Here is a 12,931-nt window from a genome sequence, read left to right on the forward strand (position 1 = left end):
TGAGCAGTCCTTCAAGAATCAGGCAGTTATTCTCTTTAATTTTGAAGGTCATGGCCTCCGCCTCTAATTCCTGCTGGGGACAGGCATGCAGTTTAAAGTGCGATTTGTAAATTATTGCTATTCCCCCGCCCACATTTTTGGTTCTGTTTACAAATTCCACAGAATAGCCTTCTTGGGTGGCCATATTCCAGTCAGGTCCATAGGCATCATTTGCCCTTGTCTCTGTGAGGAACAGGAGATCGGCCCCATGATCAGTTATCAAAGCTTCAATCTCATGCTTGTGTTTAGGCATGGATCTAGTGTTCAGCAGGATACATTTCAGATTACTGCTTCTGCCGGGCACAAGCTTTTGATAATTGCTCTGAATGGTAGTCTGATGATTGTTGTTTAATGCAGTACCTTCATTTCTATCTCGAGGAAGCACCGGCTAATTGGGTGGGATATTAGGGAGGTTATTAGGGATTAGGAATCCGCAAGAGGGGCATCTGGGAGTAACACAATTATTCTCAAAATTGGCTCTCACCGGATGATCACATAGACGCTGGTTCAGGCCACACAGCTCGACTTAGGAGTAGCGGGGCCCCTGAAAACGGACAGCGTTTCCAGCGCTAAGCGCGGGCCCGGCGCGGAAGGGCGTAGACGGGCTTGCCTTAGGCGCGCCTTCGGCGCGCTTCCGGCGCGCCCTCTGCGCCCGTCCGCTGCGCTTCTGGTAGAACATAGGGCTTTGTAGCCTTGTGTCCCTGACAGTGCTAGAGCGCGTCCTGCACTCCCACCACACCTAAGATGGCGGCGGAATTCTAGGCGGTGGGGTGTCAGGTAGGAAAGGTGCAAATAGGCTCACAAATGTGCTAAAGTGCTATGGTGCAATGTACAGCAATTATAAATTCAATTGTCACAATACACCTTTTAAAAGGGGGACTTCACGCTGTTTAATAGGGCAATGTGCAAGGTCGAAACAATTCTTAAAATCAATTGTCATACACAGGTTAAAAATAGAGGGGGGCTACACGCAGTTACAATTTGGGATAAATTATTAAAATCAATTGTCACACAGCGTTTCAGAAATAGCGCTAGCCGCTCCACTCACTTCTAAGTAATGAAGCGCCTTCGCCGAGTCCTGCCTTTGTAGCCTCGTGTCCCTGACAGTGCTAGAGCGCGTCCTGCACTCCCACCACACCTAAGATGGCGGCGGAATTCTAGGCGGTGGGGTGTCAGGTAGGAACAGTGCAAATAGGCTCACAAATGTGCTAAAGTGCTACGGTGCAATGTACAGCAATTATAAATTCAATTGTCACAATACACGTTTAAAAGGGGGACCTCACGCTGTTTAAGCAGCGCTGTCATAGGTTCCAACCTATTCGGTGTACTTGCATTTCTCGTTTGAAAACAGATGTCGACTTATCAGCCTGTAAAATGTGTTTTAAATTGGGAACACTATACTTTTTCGTTTCCTGTTAAAGTAACAGGACAACTGTACAGATTTTCACTGCTATAGTTCCTTCATAATGGGCATATGCGGGTTACCGATACAGTGTTCCACAGACATGGGAAGAGAAAATAAGTGGTGCACAGCTCGTTTAGCACCATACAGGCTAGGGAAATGTGGTTCGAAAACCACGCAGGCTTGTTTTTCAACTCTCCATAGTTATGTATTTTTGCTGTAACCCAACAATACAGGAAAGTATTTTGCAGTATATTCAAATACCCTTGTTTGAATCTGTAACATACTTAAATACTCTTATAATTAAATATAATTAAATGACTCATTTATAAGTAAACATGCAAAAACCTTTTATACGAAATATTTAGATTTGAATGTTTAATATGCTATCCATTACATTTGACCACACTTAAAAAGATTTTAAAACCACTCCACTTTATGCATGAAGGTGCATTACACGAAATGGCCTGACCCTCTTGTTTGCAGGGGTGTTTCGCATGCCCCTGCAGCCCCTCTGGAATAGACACCCCCCCCCCCCCAACCCTTCAGGGGGCCATAGCCCTTTAGGGGGCCCCCATCAGCCCAAGGCCAATAAGTATATGTGATACATGAGAGATTCAGGAGCTGCTCACCACATTCTGCTGGGAGAGGGCATCACTTTGTGTTATTACTGCTTGTTTGTCCTGTGTTAGAGTTGAGGGGGTGTACTATCTCCACACTCTCAATTAATCGGGGAATTGTAAGCAAGCTACTCACCCATAAGGGTCTCAAGGTGCTGAGGGGGGGGGGGGGGGCAGCAGATCTATTTAGCCGAAGAGCCAGGTCTTGAGGGTCTTCCTGAAGGTGTTCAGGGGGTGGGCACGTCTGTTGTCTGCCGGTAGCTCGTTCCTGGTCTTGCAGTGTGAGAGAAGGATATTCTGCCTGCTCTGGCTCTGTGGATGAGTGGGTTTTCGGCCAGTGCGAGTTTGTGAGATCAGAAGTTTCTTTTGGGTACATGGAAGTTGATTCTGTTATTGAGGTATTTGGGTCCGTTGTTGTGTAGGCATTTGTAGGTGCTCTAATAAAAGAGAGAGGGACCCCACAGCCAAAGGGACAGGGTACCAGGTTGACTATTATGTCAGGCAGAAAATCCCTTTGGGACACCTTTTAACAGTGACACAACATTCAACAAATAATGAATAATAACAAACTAATAAACACAATACTATACTCATGAGGCAAAACACAAATAAAATTATGAAGAATTCTAGTACAATTTATTATACAATGCAAGGTTAAAATACAATAATTCAACATTAAATAAAACAATGGTGAAGAGCAAATTAAAAAGAAGGAAACATAGATTTCTATTAGTAAAAAGGAAGTATGGAAGGAAAATTAAATTCAGCGAGTAAACCGTCAGAATTATTTTCTAAACATTATAGTACACAATCCTCCTTTTATCATGCGACGCGTTTCGGTGGATCAAATGGTCAGACCACATTCATCAGGTTAAACCATAGTTTCTTCCCCTTATAGTTTCTTAAAACTTCTAAGCCACAACATGTTTTCATAAGCGTTTTCTTCACCTTACGGTGAAGGTGACGGGACCAGAGAACGCCGGTGTTTTTAACTTGTTTTGCCGCCTAGTGGGTGGTATCCGGTGATACTGTGATTTGGAGCCACTACTATACGGCAGCAATTTCCTGCGCCTCGTCCTGCATCTAGGACGTTGTGGGCTGCGTACCGTGTGTCCTTGGAGTGTTTTAACACTCAGAGATGTTTACCGTCTATTCGTTCGGTGCATCGGCTGCTGTTTACAGCATCATCTAAGGCCTTCTCACCTTACTACTGTAAATACATCGTTACAAATATATACAAAGATTGTCGAGTCTGTGAAGTTTTTTAACTCACCTGACGAGAAAAGGTGTCTTTTTACATTGAAAACGCTTATGAAAAGCTGTTGTGGCTTAGAAGTTTGAAGAAACTATAAGGGGAAAAACTATGGTTTAACCTGATGAAGGTGGTCTGACCATTTGATCCACCGAAACGCGTCGCATGATAAAAGGAGGATTGTGTACTATAATGTTTAGAAAATAATTCTGACGGTTTACTCGCTGAATTTAATTTTCCTTCCATACTTCCTTTTTACTAATAGGAATCTATGTTTTCTTCTTTCTAATTTGCTCTTCCCCATTGTTTTATTTAATGTTGAATTATTGTATTTTAACCTTGCATTGTATAATAAATTGTACTAGAATTCTTCATAATTTTATTTGTGTTTTGCCTCATGAGTATAGTATTGTGTTTATTAGTTTGTTATTATTCATTATTTGTTGAATGTTGTGTCACTGTTAAAAGGTGTCCCAAAGGCATTTGTAGGTGTGAATGAGGATTTTGAAAGTGACTCTTTTCTCCACGGGGGAGCCAGTGAAGACTTTGTAGGTGTTGACTGATGTGTTCGTGTCGGGATGCCGAGGATGAGTCTGGCAGGGGTTTTCTGTATTGTCTGGAGTTTGCAGAGTAGGGACTTGTTGATGCCGGCGTAGAGTGTGTTTCCATAGCCCAGTTTGCTGGTGATGAGTGCGTGGGTGACTGTTTTCCTTGACTCAAGGGGGATCCACTTGAAGGTCTTGTGGAGGATGCGGAGGGTGTTGAAGCAGCTGGAGGAGACGGCATTGACCTGTCGGTTCATTGTGAGTGATGAGTCGAGTACGATGCCGAGGTTCTTGGCATGGTCTGAGGGGGTAGGTGGGCTTCCGAGGGCGGTCAGCGACGAGGTGCAATCCCATGCAGAAGTGGTGGTACTGAGGACATCTGTCTTCTCAGCATTGAGCTTCACGCAGCTGTTGGTCATCCAGACTGCGACGTCTTGCATTTCTTTCTGGAAGTTGAGTTTGGCAGTGGTGGGGTCTTTGGTGAGGGAGAGGCTGAGCTGGGTTAGCTTTGGCATAGGATAAGATGCTGAGGCTATGTTGTCGGACAATGGCTGCGAGGGGGGCCAAGTAGATGTTGAAGAGGGTGGGGCTCAGGGATGAACCCTGTAGGACTCTGCATGTGATTTTTGCAGGGTCAGAGAGGAAGGGTTGAAGTCTGATCCTTTGGCTTCTTCTGGTGAGGAATGATCGTATCCAGTCCAGGGCTGTTCCTTGTAGGTCTGCATCATGTAGTCTGACGACTGGTGTGCATTGGGTGACAGTGACGAAGGCCGCTAATAATGTCGAGTAGGATGAGGGCTGAGGAGTGGTCTTGGTCAAGGAGGGTGCGGATGTCGTCTGTTGCGGCGAGTAGTGCAGTCTCTGTGCTGTGGAGGCTTCGGAATCCAGATTGGGATGGTTTGAGGATGACGTTCTCTTCAATGAATTGTGTCAATTTAATGTTGACTGTTTTCTCTCCAACTTTGGATGCAAAGGGGAGGAGCGAGAAGGGCCGATAGTTCTTGAAGTCGGTGGGGTCAGCTGTGGGCTTCTTGAGCAGAGGTCTGACTTCTGCGCGCTTCCAGTCATCTGGGAAGGTACCTGTTTTGAAGGTGGTGTTGATGGTGCATTGTAGTTTGGGTGTGATGGCAATGTCTGTGGCTTCACTGCGTGGGTTGGTGAATTCTTGAATGACACTGAAAAGTTCCTTGGAGTTGGTGGTGGTGGCCAGAATTTTGTTGTGGATGAAGTTCCTCTTGGTGGCTCTGATCTGGTTGTGGTAGTCCATCATGGCGTCCTTATAGGTGGTGTGGTTTGGGGTTGTCTTGGTGTTTCTCCAGTTCTCCTCCAGGCGTCTGCATGTGCGTCTGGCTTCTTGGAGAGCAATTGTGAACCAGGCGGCTTTCCTGGGGCATTGGCAGCAAGGCGAACTTGTCTGCGCAGTCGGAGATCCAGGTGTGGAGTTCTCTGGCTGCGTCGTTTGCGTCAGGTGCCCAGGTGTGGTTGTCTCGGGTCAGGGTGGAGTTAAGTTGCTCGTCGGTATCCTTGCTCCAGTTCCTCCGTGGGGGTGGGGGGCGTGGGGCTGCTTTGGGTGGCTTGAGTTTGTTGATGGCGAAGTGTACGCAGTGGTGGTCGGTCCATGCCAGCTGCATTGTGTGGCTGAATTAGACGCTGTTTCTTGCCGAGAAGATGAGGTCGAGGGTGTGTCCTGCTCTGTGGGTCGGTGTGTTGACGAGTTGTTTAAGTTCGATGCTGGCGAGGTTGTCACGAAGGATAGTGGAGTTGGGGTCGCTGGGGTTGTCCAGGTGGAAGTTCAGGTCTCCAAAGAGTATGTAGTTTGTTGAGACGATGGCGTGGGGTGCGATGAAGTCGGTGATGGTGGTGGCGAAGGGTGTTCAGGGGCCGGGGGTCTGAAGATGAGGGTTCCTTTGAGTGTGGCTTTGGGGGTGGTCTGGATCTGGAAGTGCAGGGTTCGGTGGAGGGGGAGGTTTTACTGGAGGTGGTGGGGTGGAGGGTACTCTTGTGGGCAATGGTGAGGCCCCCTCCTGGGTGGTTGGGGCAGTATTTTTACTGGATCTTGAATTCGTGTGGGATGGCGGTGCTGATGTCGGGGTGAAGGATGCGTTGGTCCAGGTCTCTGTGAAGAAGGTGATGTCGGGCGAGAGAGAATAGAGCAGGTTCCAGATTTCCATGGCATGTTTTTGTACAGAGTGTACGTTGAGGAGGATGCATTTTAGGGTGTCGCCGGTGCTGGCGTCGGCGGTGTTGGAGCCCGGGGTGGCGGCAAGTGTCTAGTGGCAGTGGAGGCAGGAGAACTGGCCGTGGGTCGTGTTCGGCGATGCCTGTTGGCATTCTCTAAGACTTCCAGGGTTTGTGTGTGAGGAGGGTGGTGTCATAGCGATGGGTAGAGGGAGGTCCAGGATTCCTGGCTCTGGCCACAGGTTGGGTCACGGACAGGTGCAGCCGGGCTTGCCTTTGGCGAGCCTTCGGTGTGCCGGTGGCGAGCCCGCTGCGAGCGGCCTCCATTAAGTAGGGGATGTGAGAGGGAGGAGAGGCTGGGAGGCGGGAGCAGGGGTATTTTGGGCGGGAATTCCCAGGGGAATTCCAGGGGGGAGGGGCCGCAGGAGCAGCAAAGGCAAAAGGAGAAAGGAACAGGCAGGCATGAGAAAATTAAAACAGTGGTGGACTTAGAGCAAGAGATAGATAGGCACAATAACAGTGGCACAGCAGGGAAAAAGTAAGAAAATAAATGCTGAGAAAGGTTACGGTGGTTGCAGGCAGTCTGGTCCCAGTTGGAGCGGGCAGCAGCCTCGAACCTCCCACTTTGCCTTAGCTTGCCTTGGCTAAGATATCACCTCGAGGTATGTTGGCTGTACAATGCTCCAACTTAACAAATCAATTATGGAAGGTGTTTGTTACGGCCAGTCACAATAAGTTGAGGCAAACATCAAGGTTGTGCTCTTTCTTCTGGCCCTCGAACTGTTGTCTCTCACCATTCATAACTCACTGAACAGGCATGAGATACTGATATCTGTATCTTTTAGATAGGTAAATCATTCCTTTATTATTTGCATTGACCAACCCATAGGTGTTCGTACCTCCGTGCCCTAATCCTTTATGCAGTCATGTTATTACTTCTAATGCTAAACGTTGAACGAAGTGCAAAGCTCTGGTCATGTCACCAACCACCACTACTGCCAGTCTTTGCAGTTACAATACGATCTGGGTCCCCATGGGACTTTAATTTTTTTAACACGTGTGCGGCTGAGGAAGCTGTAACGAAGGCAAGAAGGTCATGAGAATGTAACCAACCGAAAAGGGAATGAGCAACGCAACAAGAATGCATGACATTTCTTTACCCGTTAGCTCATTTTGTGACTTTTACCCAACCTTTTGGCATCAAATGTTTCACAAAATGTTAAAATGTTCTCGTTTTAAGATCTAGGAGGTATGAAGTGACAGAGAAGATAGGAATATCTTAACTATTTTTCGCCTGTTAAAACCATATGGCTATCATTCTGAGCACTGGATCAATACCCGAATCAGGCCCAATCCTGGTATCCTGAGAATTGCAGTAATTATTCACACCCACAACTTTTCTATTTGCACACTTCACCAGGTAATACCTGGCAAAACGTACAAAAGGGAAACAGGTCTAAAAGTGCACTGAACAGAAAGTGGATCTTATAATTGAGTCAGCAAGTTATCCCTCAATGTGAGCTGTCGCGGTTCAGAATGATACTTTGTGGGGGGGGGGGAGGGGGCGAGAATGTACCTTCATGATGTTAAGTACAGGTTAGATGTAGACATAAATATATGATTTACAAATTCAGTATTGCTGGAATTTTACCCTCACAGAGACGATTTGTGAATGTAGAAATGCCCCCATTATGTTGGAGGTTCCACTTTTGCACATGTATGGGTGGGGAATGTTTGAGCGCATTCCAGAGCGGTCCTAATTGTAAAAATAGTTTAATACCCTCAATCTAGTAAATTTGTGGATATTGATATATAACTGCTTAATGGTAAGTTTCTACCCTGGAAATTTTTGTAAAATCTGGTCAAGTCAATTGTAATGGTAAGTGGGCATCCAAGATGGCAATGCAGTGGGAACACATTTTATAGGGTATTTTTGAAGGGAACTGCACATCTGTAAAAAAAAGTCCCTGGTCTAGAAACAAAAAAACACACTTTTGCATTTGACTTCCGTGTGCAGAATTTTTTATCGGCATACAAGCATAACTTTTACTCATGTGCACACCGGTAAAATATGAATATCATATATTTCGAAGAGCATGCCAGGAATACCTTAAGAATATATTTAAAATCAGAACTATACTCTAACTGAGCTTGTCACAAAGGTTCACGTATTTCTACGGCAGGACATTTCTGAGTTTTATCCTTCCCCTTTATGAAACAGCCATGTAGGACAGAGACCGAGGTCAGTTGTACGGAAATTAAGTCCTGGGAATATCACAATGTCTTCATCTAATGTCAAATCAATAAATGTGCTGAACTTGAACTCCTTTGTATAGTTTAGAATTGTTCCAAGGATGCAGTTTTGATTATGATAAAAGAAATTAAAGCAGGCGATAGCTAAAAGACAGAACAATTGAAAAAGAAAACAAATAGAGATTGAATGGCACAGCCGAGCACCTTGGTAGGGGCGGAAAAAGTATACCACAAAAAGTCTAAGATCAAGTGTTTTTTGTGGAGCATCTTGCACTAACTACATTTTAACACAAACCTAAATCATTTTAATCACTTTTCTCGAAAACAGATCTACCGAAGACCTGCCGTACACCCCTCCATCAGAATTGCAGCGAAAGGTGTATGCAACTTTGTTAAGTCAGATAAAAGAAGAGCCTCTTAAAGGGATGATTGGACATGATTACGTGACAGGATCAAACCTTCCAAGCCATTCCGACGTTCACATTTCATGTTTGACAGGATTAAGGATACAGGTGAATATTCACAGTTTCCTCTTTATTTGTTGGTAATTTCCCCTTTCATAGAAAATGTGTTTCAGGGAATGTCTTTTAGATGTCCATCTGTAAATTAAGCACTTCCTAATGTATGAAATAAAATAGACCAATAGGTCTGGCCTACCTTTTTATATGTAGAGTTCTCCGACCCAACTGTACAGTCTCCGCAATCGTAAACTTACTAGTAACTCGTAGATCGTAAAAAGTTAAAAAAAACAATAGTAAACTTAAACAAGTGTAAGTTTACCTGTGTGATCCTACATTAGGGGTGACTTACAGGTATTACAAAGGAAGCTTTGGGCCTGGCAAAAGGTTTATTTTGTCAGGTTGAAATGGCAGTTTCCAACTCCATACCCAGGCTGCAGGGGCAGGTCTGGGTGAACATGTTGCATAGTGCTACTTTAGTGGGTGTGGGGGGCACAATGAATGCCGCAACCTTCTAGTAGCATTTAATTTACAGGTACTAGGTACATTTAGTATGATATTCCAGGGACTTATAAGCAAACTGAATGTACGAATTAGGAATATGTCAATTTTATCATGTTCTATTAAACACTTTATAACTTTTCATCACTGATACAGGGACAAGCACTGCAAATCTAATCACTTTGTTGGGGTTACATAGCATACAAAAATCTAAGTGAGGTTGATATTTGAATGCATTGTAATACACAGATTGTTGATCATAAGAAGGGTAGGGTATCATTTACTAGTCCTCAACCTCTGATGAACTGGAAGAGAAAGACGTAATTTCACATAATAGTTGTAGGAAGATGCCGCTTTGTATAGCATACCAAAAAGAGGCATACTGTGTAAAGAGTCCAGGTATCAATTATGAGTGGCCAGGGGCTTGCTCTAGCAATTCCAAGGTGCTCTTCCAGGGGGAAGTGTCCTCGAGCAGCTTTAGGCTTATCAGAGAGGAGTATTAGACATCTGCAATTAACACACACAGTCAATAAATGATGCACACGACTCAATAAGGAGATCCACACAAATTCATAAAAATAACTCTTATCTTTATATAACTTTTGGCACCAAGTTCAAAATCAGGTAAGTACGTTTGGAGTTATTAATTTTTACTGGTTTGAAAAATCAAAACAATTTCTGAAGCGGTAATGTTATCTTATGGAGGAAAGGCATACACTGCATACAAATATGGGGCAAGGTCCAAGGCAGCACCAACAGGTCAGCTCGGGTGCCACTGGGACAGCAGGGTGCAGAGTTGCTTTTCAGCGTCGGGTGTCCAGTGTTTATCCTATGAGGACAGCATGGACTGCATTTGGGCACTTCAATGTGACTTACAAGACCAATCTCCTGGATTTAACTTAAGAATGGGGCAAGGTCCAAGCCAGCACAAACAGGTCACCTCAGGCGACACTGGGGCGGCTGGGTGCAGAAATGCTTTTCATTGCTGGGTGCCCAATATTATCCTATGGGGTCCTGTCCGGTCGAGAAGAAGCTGCAGGATGGACTTGGAAAACAGTCAGGCCGAACCAACAGGGGGGCTCAGGTCTCACAATGCTCTGGGACATGGGGACACCTTCAGTCCATTTCCACTCGGGCTAGGTGCTCCAGGTGCAGAGGTGTCTTGAGGCGCCAGGTTTTTCACAGCCTAGTTACTCGTTGTCAGTAGGGGCTGCACAAAGAGGCTGCAGGTGGCGTTAGGGAGTCCAATTCTGGAAAACCCTAGGTGATCTTCTTCTCTGGAGGGCTGGAACTCCACACTGGCACCGTTGGCCCACTCCCAGTTGTTCTTGGAGCAACAGGTGCAGTGGTACTGGCCGGTGTCGGGTTTACAAGGTCCGTAGTCCTCACAGTTCTTTCATCGGTGCATGGAGCATGCAGGAAAGCAGCTCTGCAGCCCCACTGGAGTTCTTGAGTCTTGGCAGAAGGGCTGGTCATCCTCCCAGGCTTTTGAAGGCGCAGCAGCTTACAGGGTGAGTGGACTTTGGTGCAATCATGGGGAACAGCGCAGAGGCTGGCAGGCTTGGTGCCTAGTCAGTTGCTCCTTCACAGTTCCTGCTTTTTGCGGCTCTTCAGTCCTACTTCTTTCAGGTCAGCAGGATCTGATTACCTGGTGCCAGGCGCTCCTCTAAATACTATATTTAGGGGAGTTAGCTGAGTGTAGGGTAGTAGCCAAGGAGCTACTTACCCCTGGGGTTACTACAACCCCTATAGGACCACTTCCTGTGGGAAGTGGGCATAACCCTATCCCAGAGTCACAAATATGGCAGACTTCTGATTTTTGTAATCACTTCCGCTAGCCCACCTTAGGGGTAGAACTAACCTGAAGGTGAACACACCTCTGTGACAACTAATGTTCCTGCTTGTCGAAGCACCAAATGGGCCCTGGACAAGGTAGTTTGGCATCCTCTCTTGTGAGGGGAGCCAGATTTGCATACCTAAGGCGGTGGGCTATTTGAACTTCCCTGCCTTGGAGTGCTAATTTGCAGGTCATCCTGTGGGAGGAAGCATTTGTGGGCTTTATTCCTGACTTCCTGAGAGCTAAGGCCCTCACTCATGCGGGTCAGAAACTCCTCTGTGGTGACAGGCTGGCTAGGACCAGTCAGTCAGCACACTAGTAGTTAGTGGATTTTCAGGGTGCTCTCTGGGTACATGTGTTAATAAATCATCACTGGATTCAGTGGAGTCTGTACGTGTTTATTAATATGAGATGGTTGATGTCAAACATTAGTAGTTTCAGTGAAGCCACCATGTAGCTGGGGAACTCATTCTATGCTGAATCTTGCCCCAGGTATCCCCTAGTATCTCTACCCCTAAGTATTCCTCTCATTGAGAGGCATACCTAGGCTTAAATTTAGAGTGTAAAGAGATGTGTCGCTTGAGCCATAATATTCCTTTCTGGATCTGTTTGTTATAAAACATTTTTAAAGTTCTGGCTTCCAGCCATGCCGACCATACCACGGGAACCTACCCAATGTAAGAGTTGTGTAAGTCTAAAATCATTCCCTTGATCCAACCCTAATTCCTCTCATATTACCTCTCAGGTCTTTTGGGCCCATTTAAAGAAAAGGTCTCATAGAAGTGGAGAGTCACCATTTCTCCAGTGTTTGAAGCTCTGGTCGGTAATGCCAGGCATAAAATGTGGGTTATAAATGATCAGGGCCATTGGGTGAGGGAATGGCGTAGAGCTCCTTGTGATCCTGTGTCAATACTTCAAGAGTATTGATGAGACCTGCACAATGGTATCTGTTGTCTGTCAACCATAGTACATCGGAATCAGAGAGAAGCTTTGCTGTACCATGACCCATCCCTTACCATTGCAATTGTAATTCCAATTAAGGACAGGTCGGATCTGGGCTGCCTGAATGTAAACCCTAATATTAGGAAGACACATTCCCTCCTTGAGTGTGCCATGGAGCATCGTTGTTTTAGAGGCTCTTGGTGCTAGGTCTTTCCAGATAAAAGACAACAACCACTTCTGGATTTGGGCTAGGAATTTGAGAGTTTCCCACGGAAGAAGAACTATCTAGTTTGCACTTTTTGTTTGAAGGGTCAGACTAGAATTCAGAATCTGTATACAAGTGGATGGTAGCTGTTCCTAGAGAGAAAAAGAGTTGGGCATGGTTGGACACCTCGGACGAGTACCCGGAGTGATGGATCACTGGATTGACAAATCCGTGCAGCCATCATGGCTCAGTAGAAATTACTGTGATGCGTGGGAATAAAAATATGTAAAAGGGGTTGTTACAACATCGAGAGATGGGCCGATCCAGCCGTATGTGTGACAGGCGAATTGTTCTTTGGTGTGTTTTGGGAGAGCCACATACATCATTAACATGGCTATTTTGGATTCCTTGTTCCCTCCCCCTGGGCTCTTCTGAGAGATGTTTTGGAAGAGCACACAGAAGACCACCCAGTGTGTTGGCCAGGAATTTGTGAGATGAATGGCGGCCCTCTTGGAAAGATATTTGTATTAGTGTAATGGCTCACAAGTTAGTTAATAAAGATGGAATAAGAGTTAATGAGTGAATACCTTTGGGGTACCTCTCAGGAGGAGAGTGCTGGTCTTCATAAAAGTGGCTCTGTGGGGAAGACACCAATTAGCTCGTGTTGTGGTGTTTGCCCATGTTGGATTCATATAGACT

At 45.6% G+C, this 12,931-nt stretch overlaps 1 protein-coding gene across 2 annotated transcripts in view; it reads left to right on the forward strand.

Moving 5' to 3' along the window:
- The window catches only part of WDR17 (WD repeat domain 17), a 790,164-nt gene that overhangs the window by 762,449 nt on the left and 14,784 nt on the right, over window positions 1–12,931 (forward strand). For both annotated transcript variants that reach the window (XM_086962451.1, XM_086962452.1), the window contains one exon: window positions 8,618–8,801. In XM_086962451.1, the coding sequence (XP_086818577.1) occupies window positions 8,618–8,801 (184 nt within the window). The remainder of the gene's footprint in view (window positions 1–8,617; window positions 8,802–12,931) is intronic.

Source organism: Lissotriton vulgaris, chromosome 3_1 (genome assembly GCF_964263255.1).
Source record: "Lissotriton vulgaris chromosome 3_1, aLisVul1.2, whole genome shotgun sequence".
Classification (NCBI taxonomy): Eukaryota; Metazoa; Chordata; class Amphibia; order Caudata; family Salamandridae; genus Lissotriton; species Lissotriton vulgaris.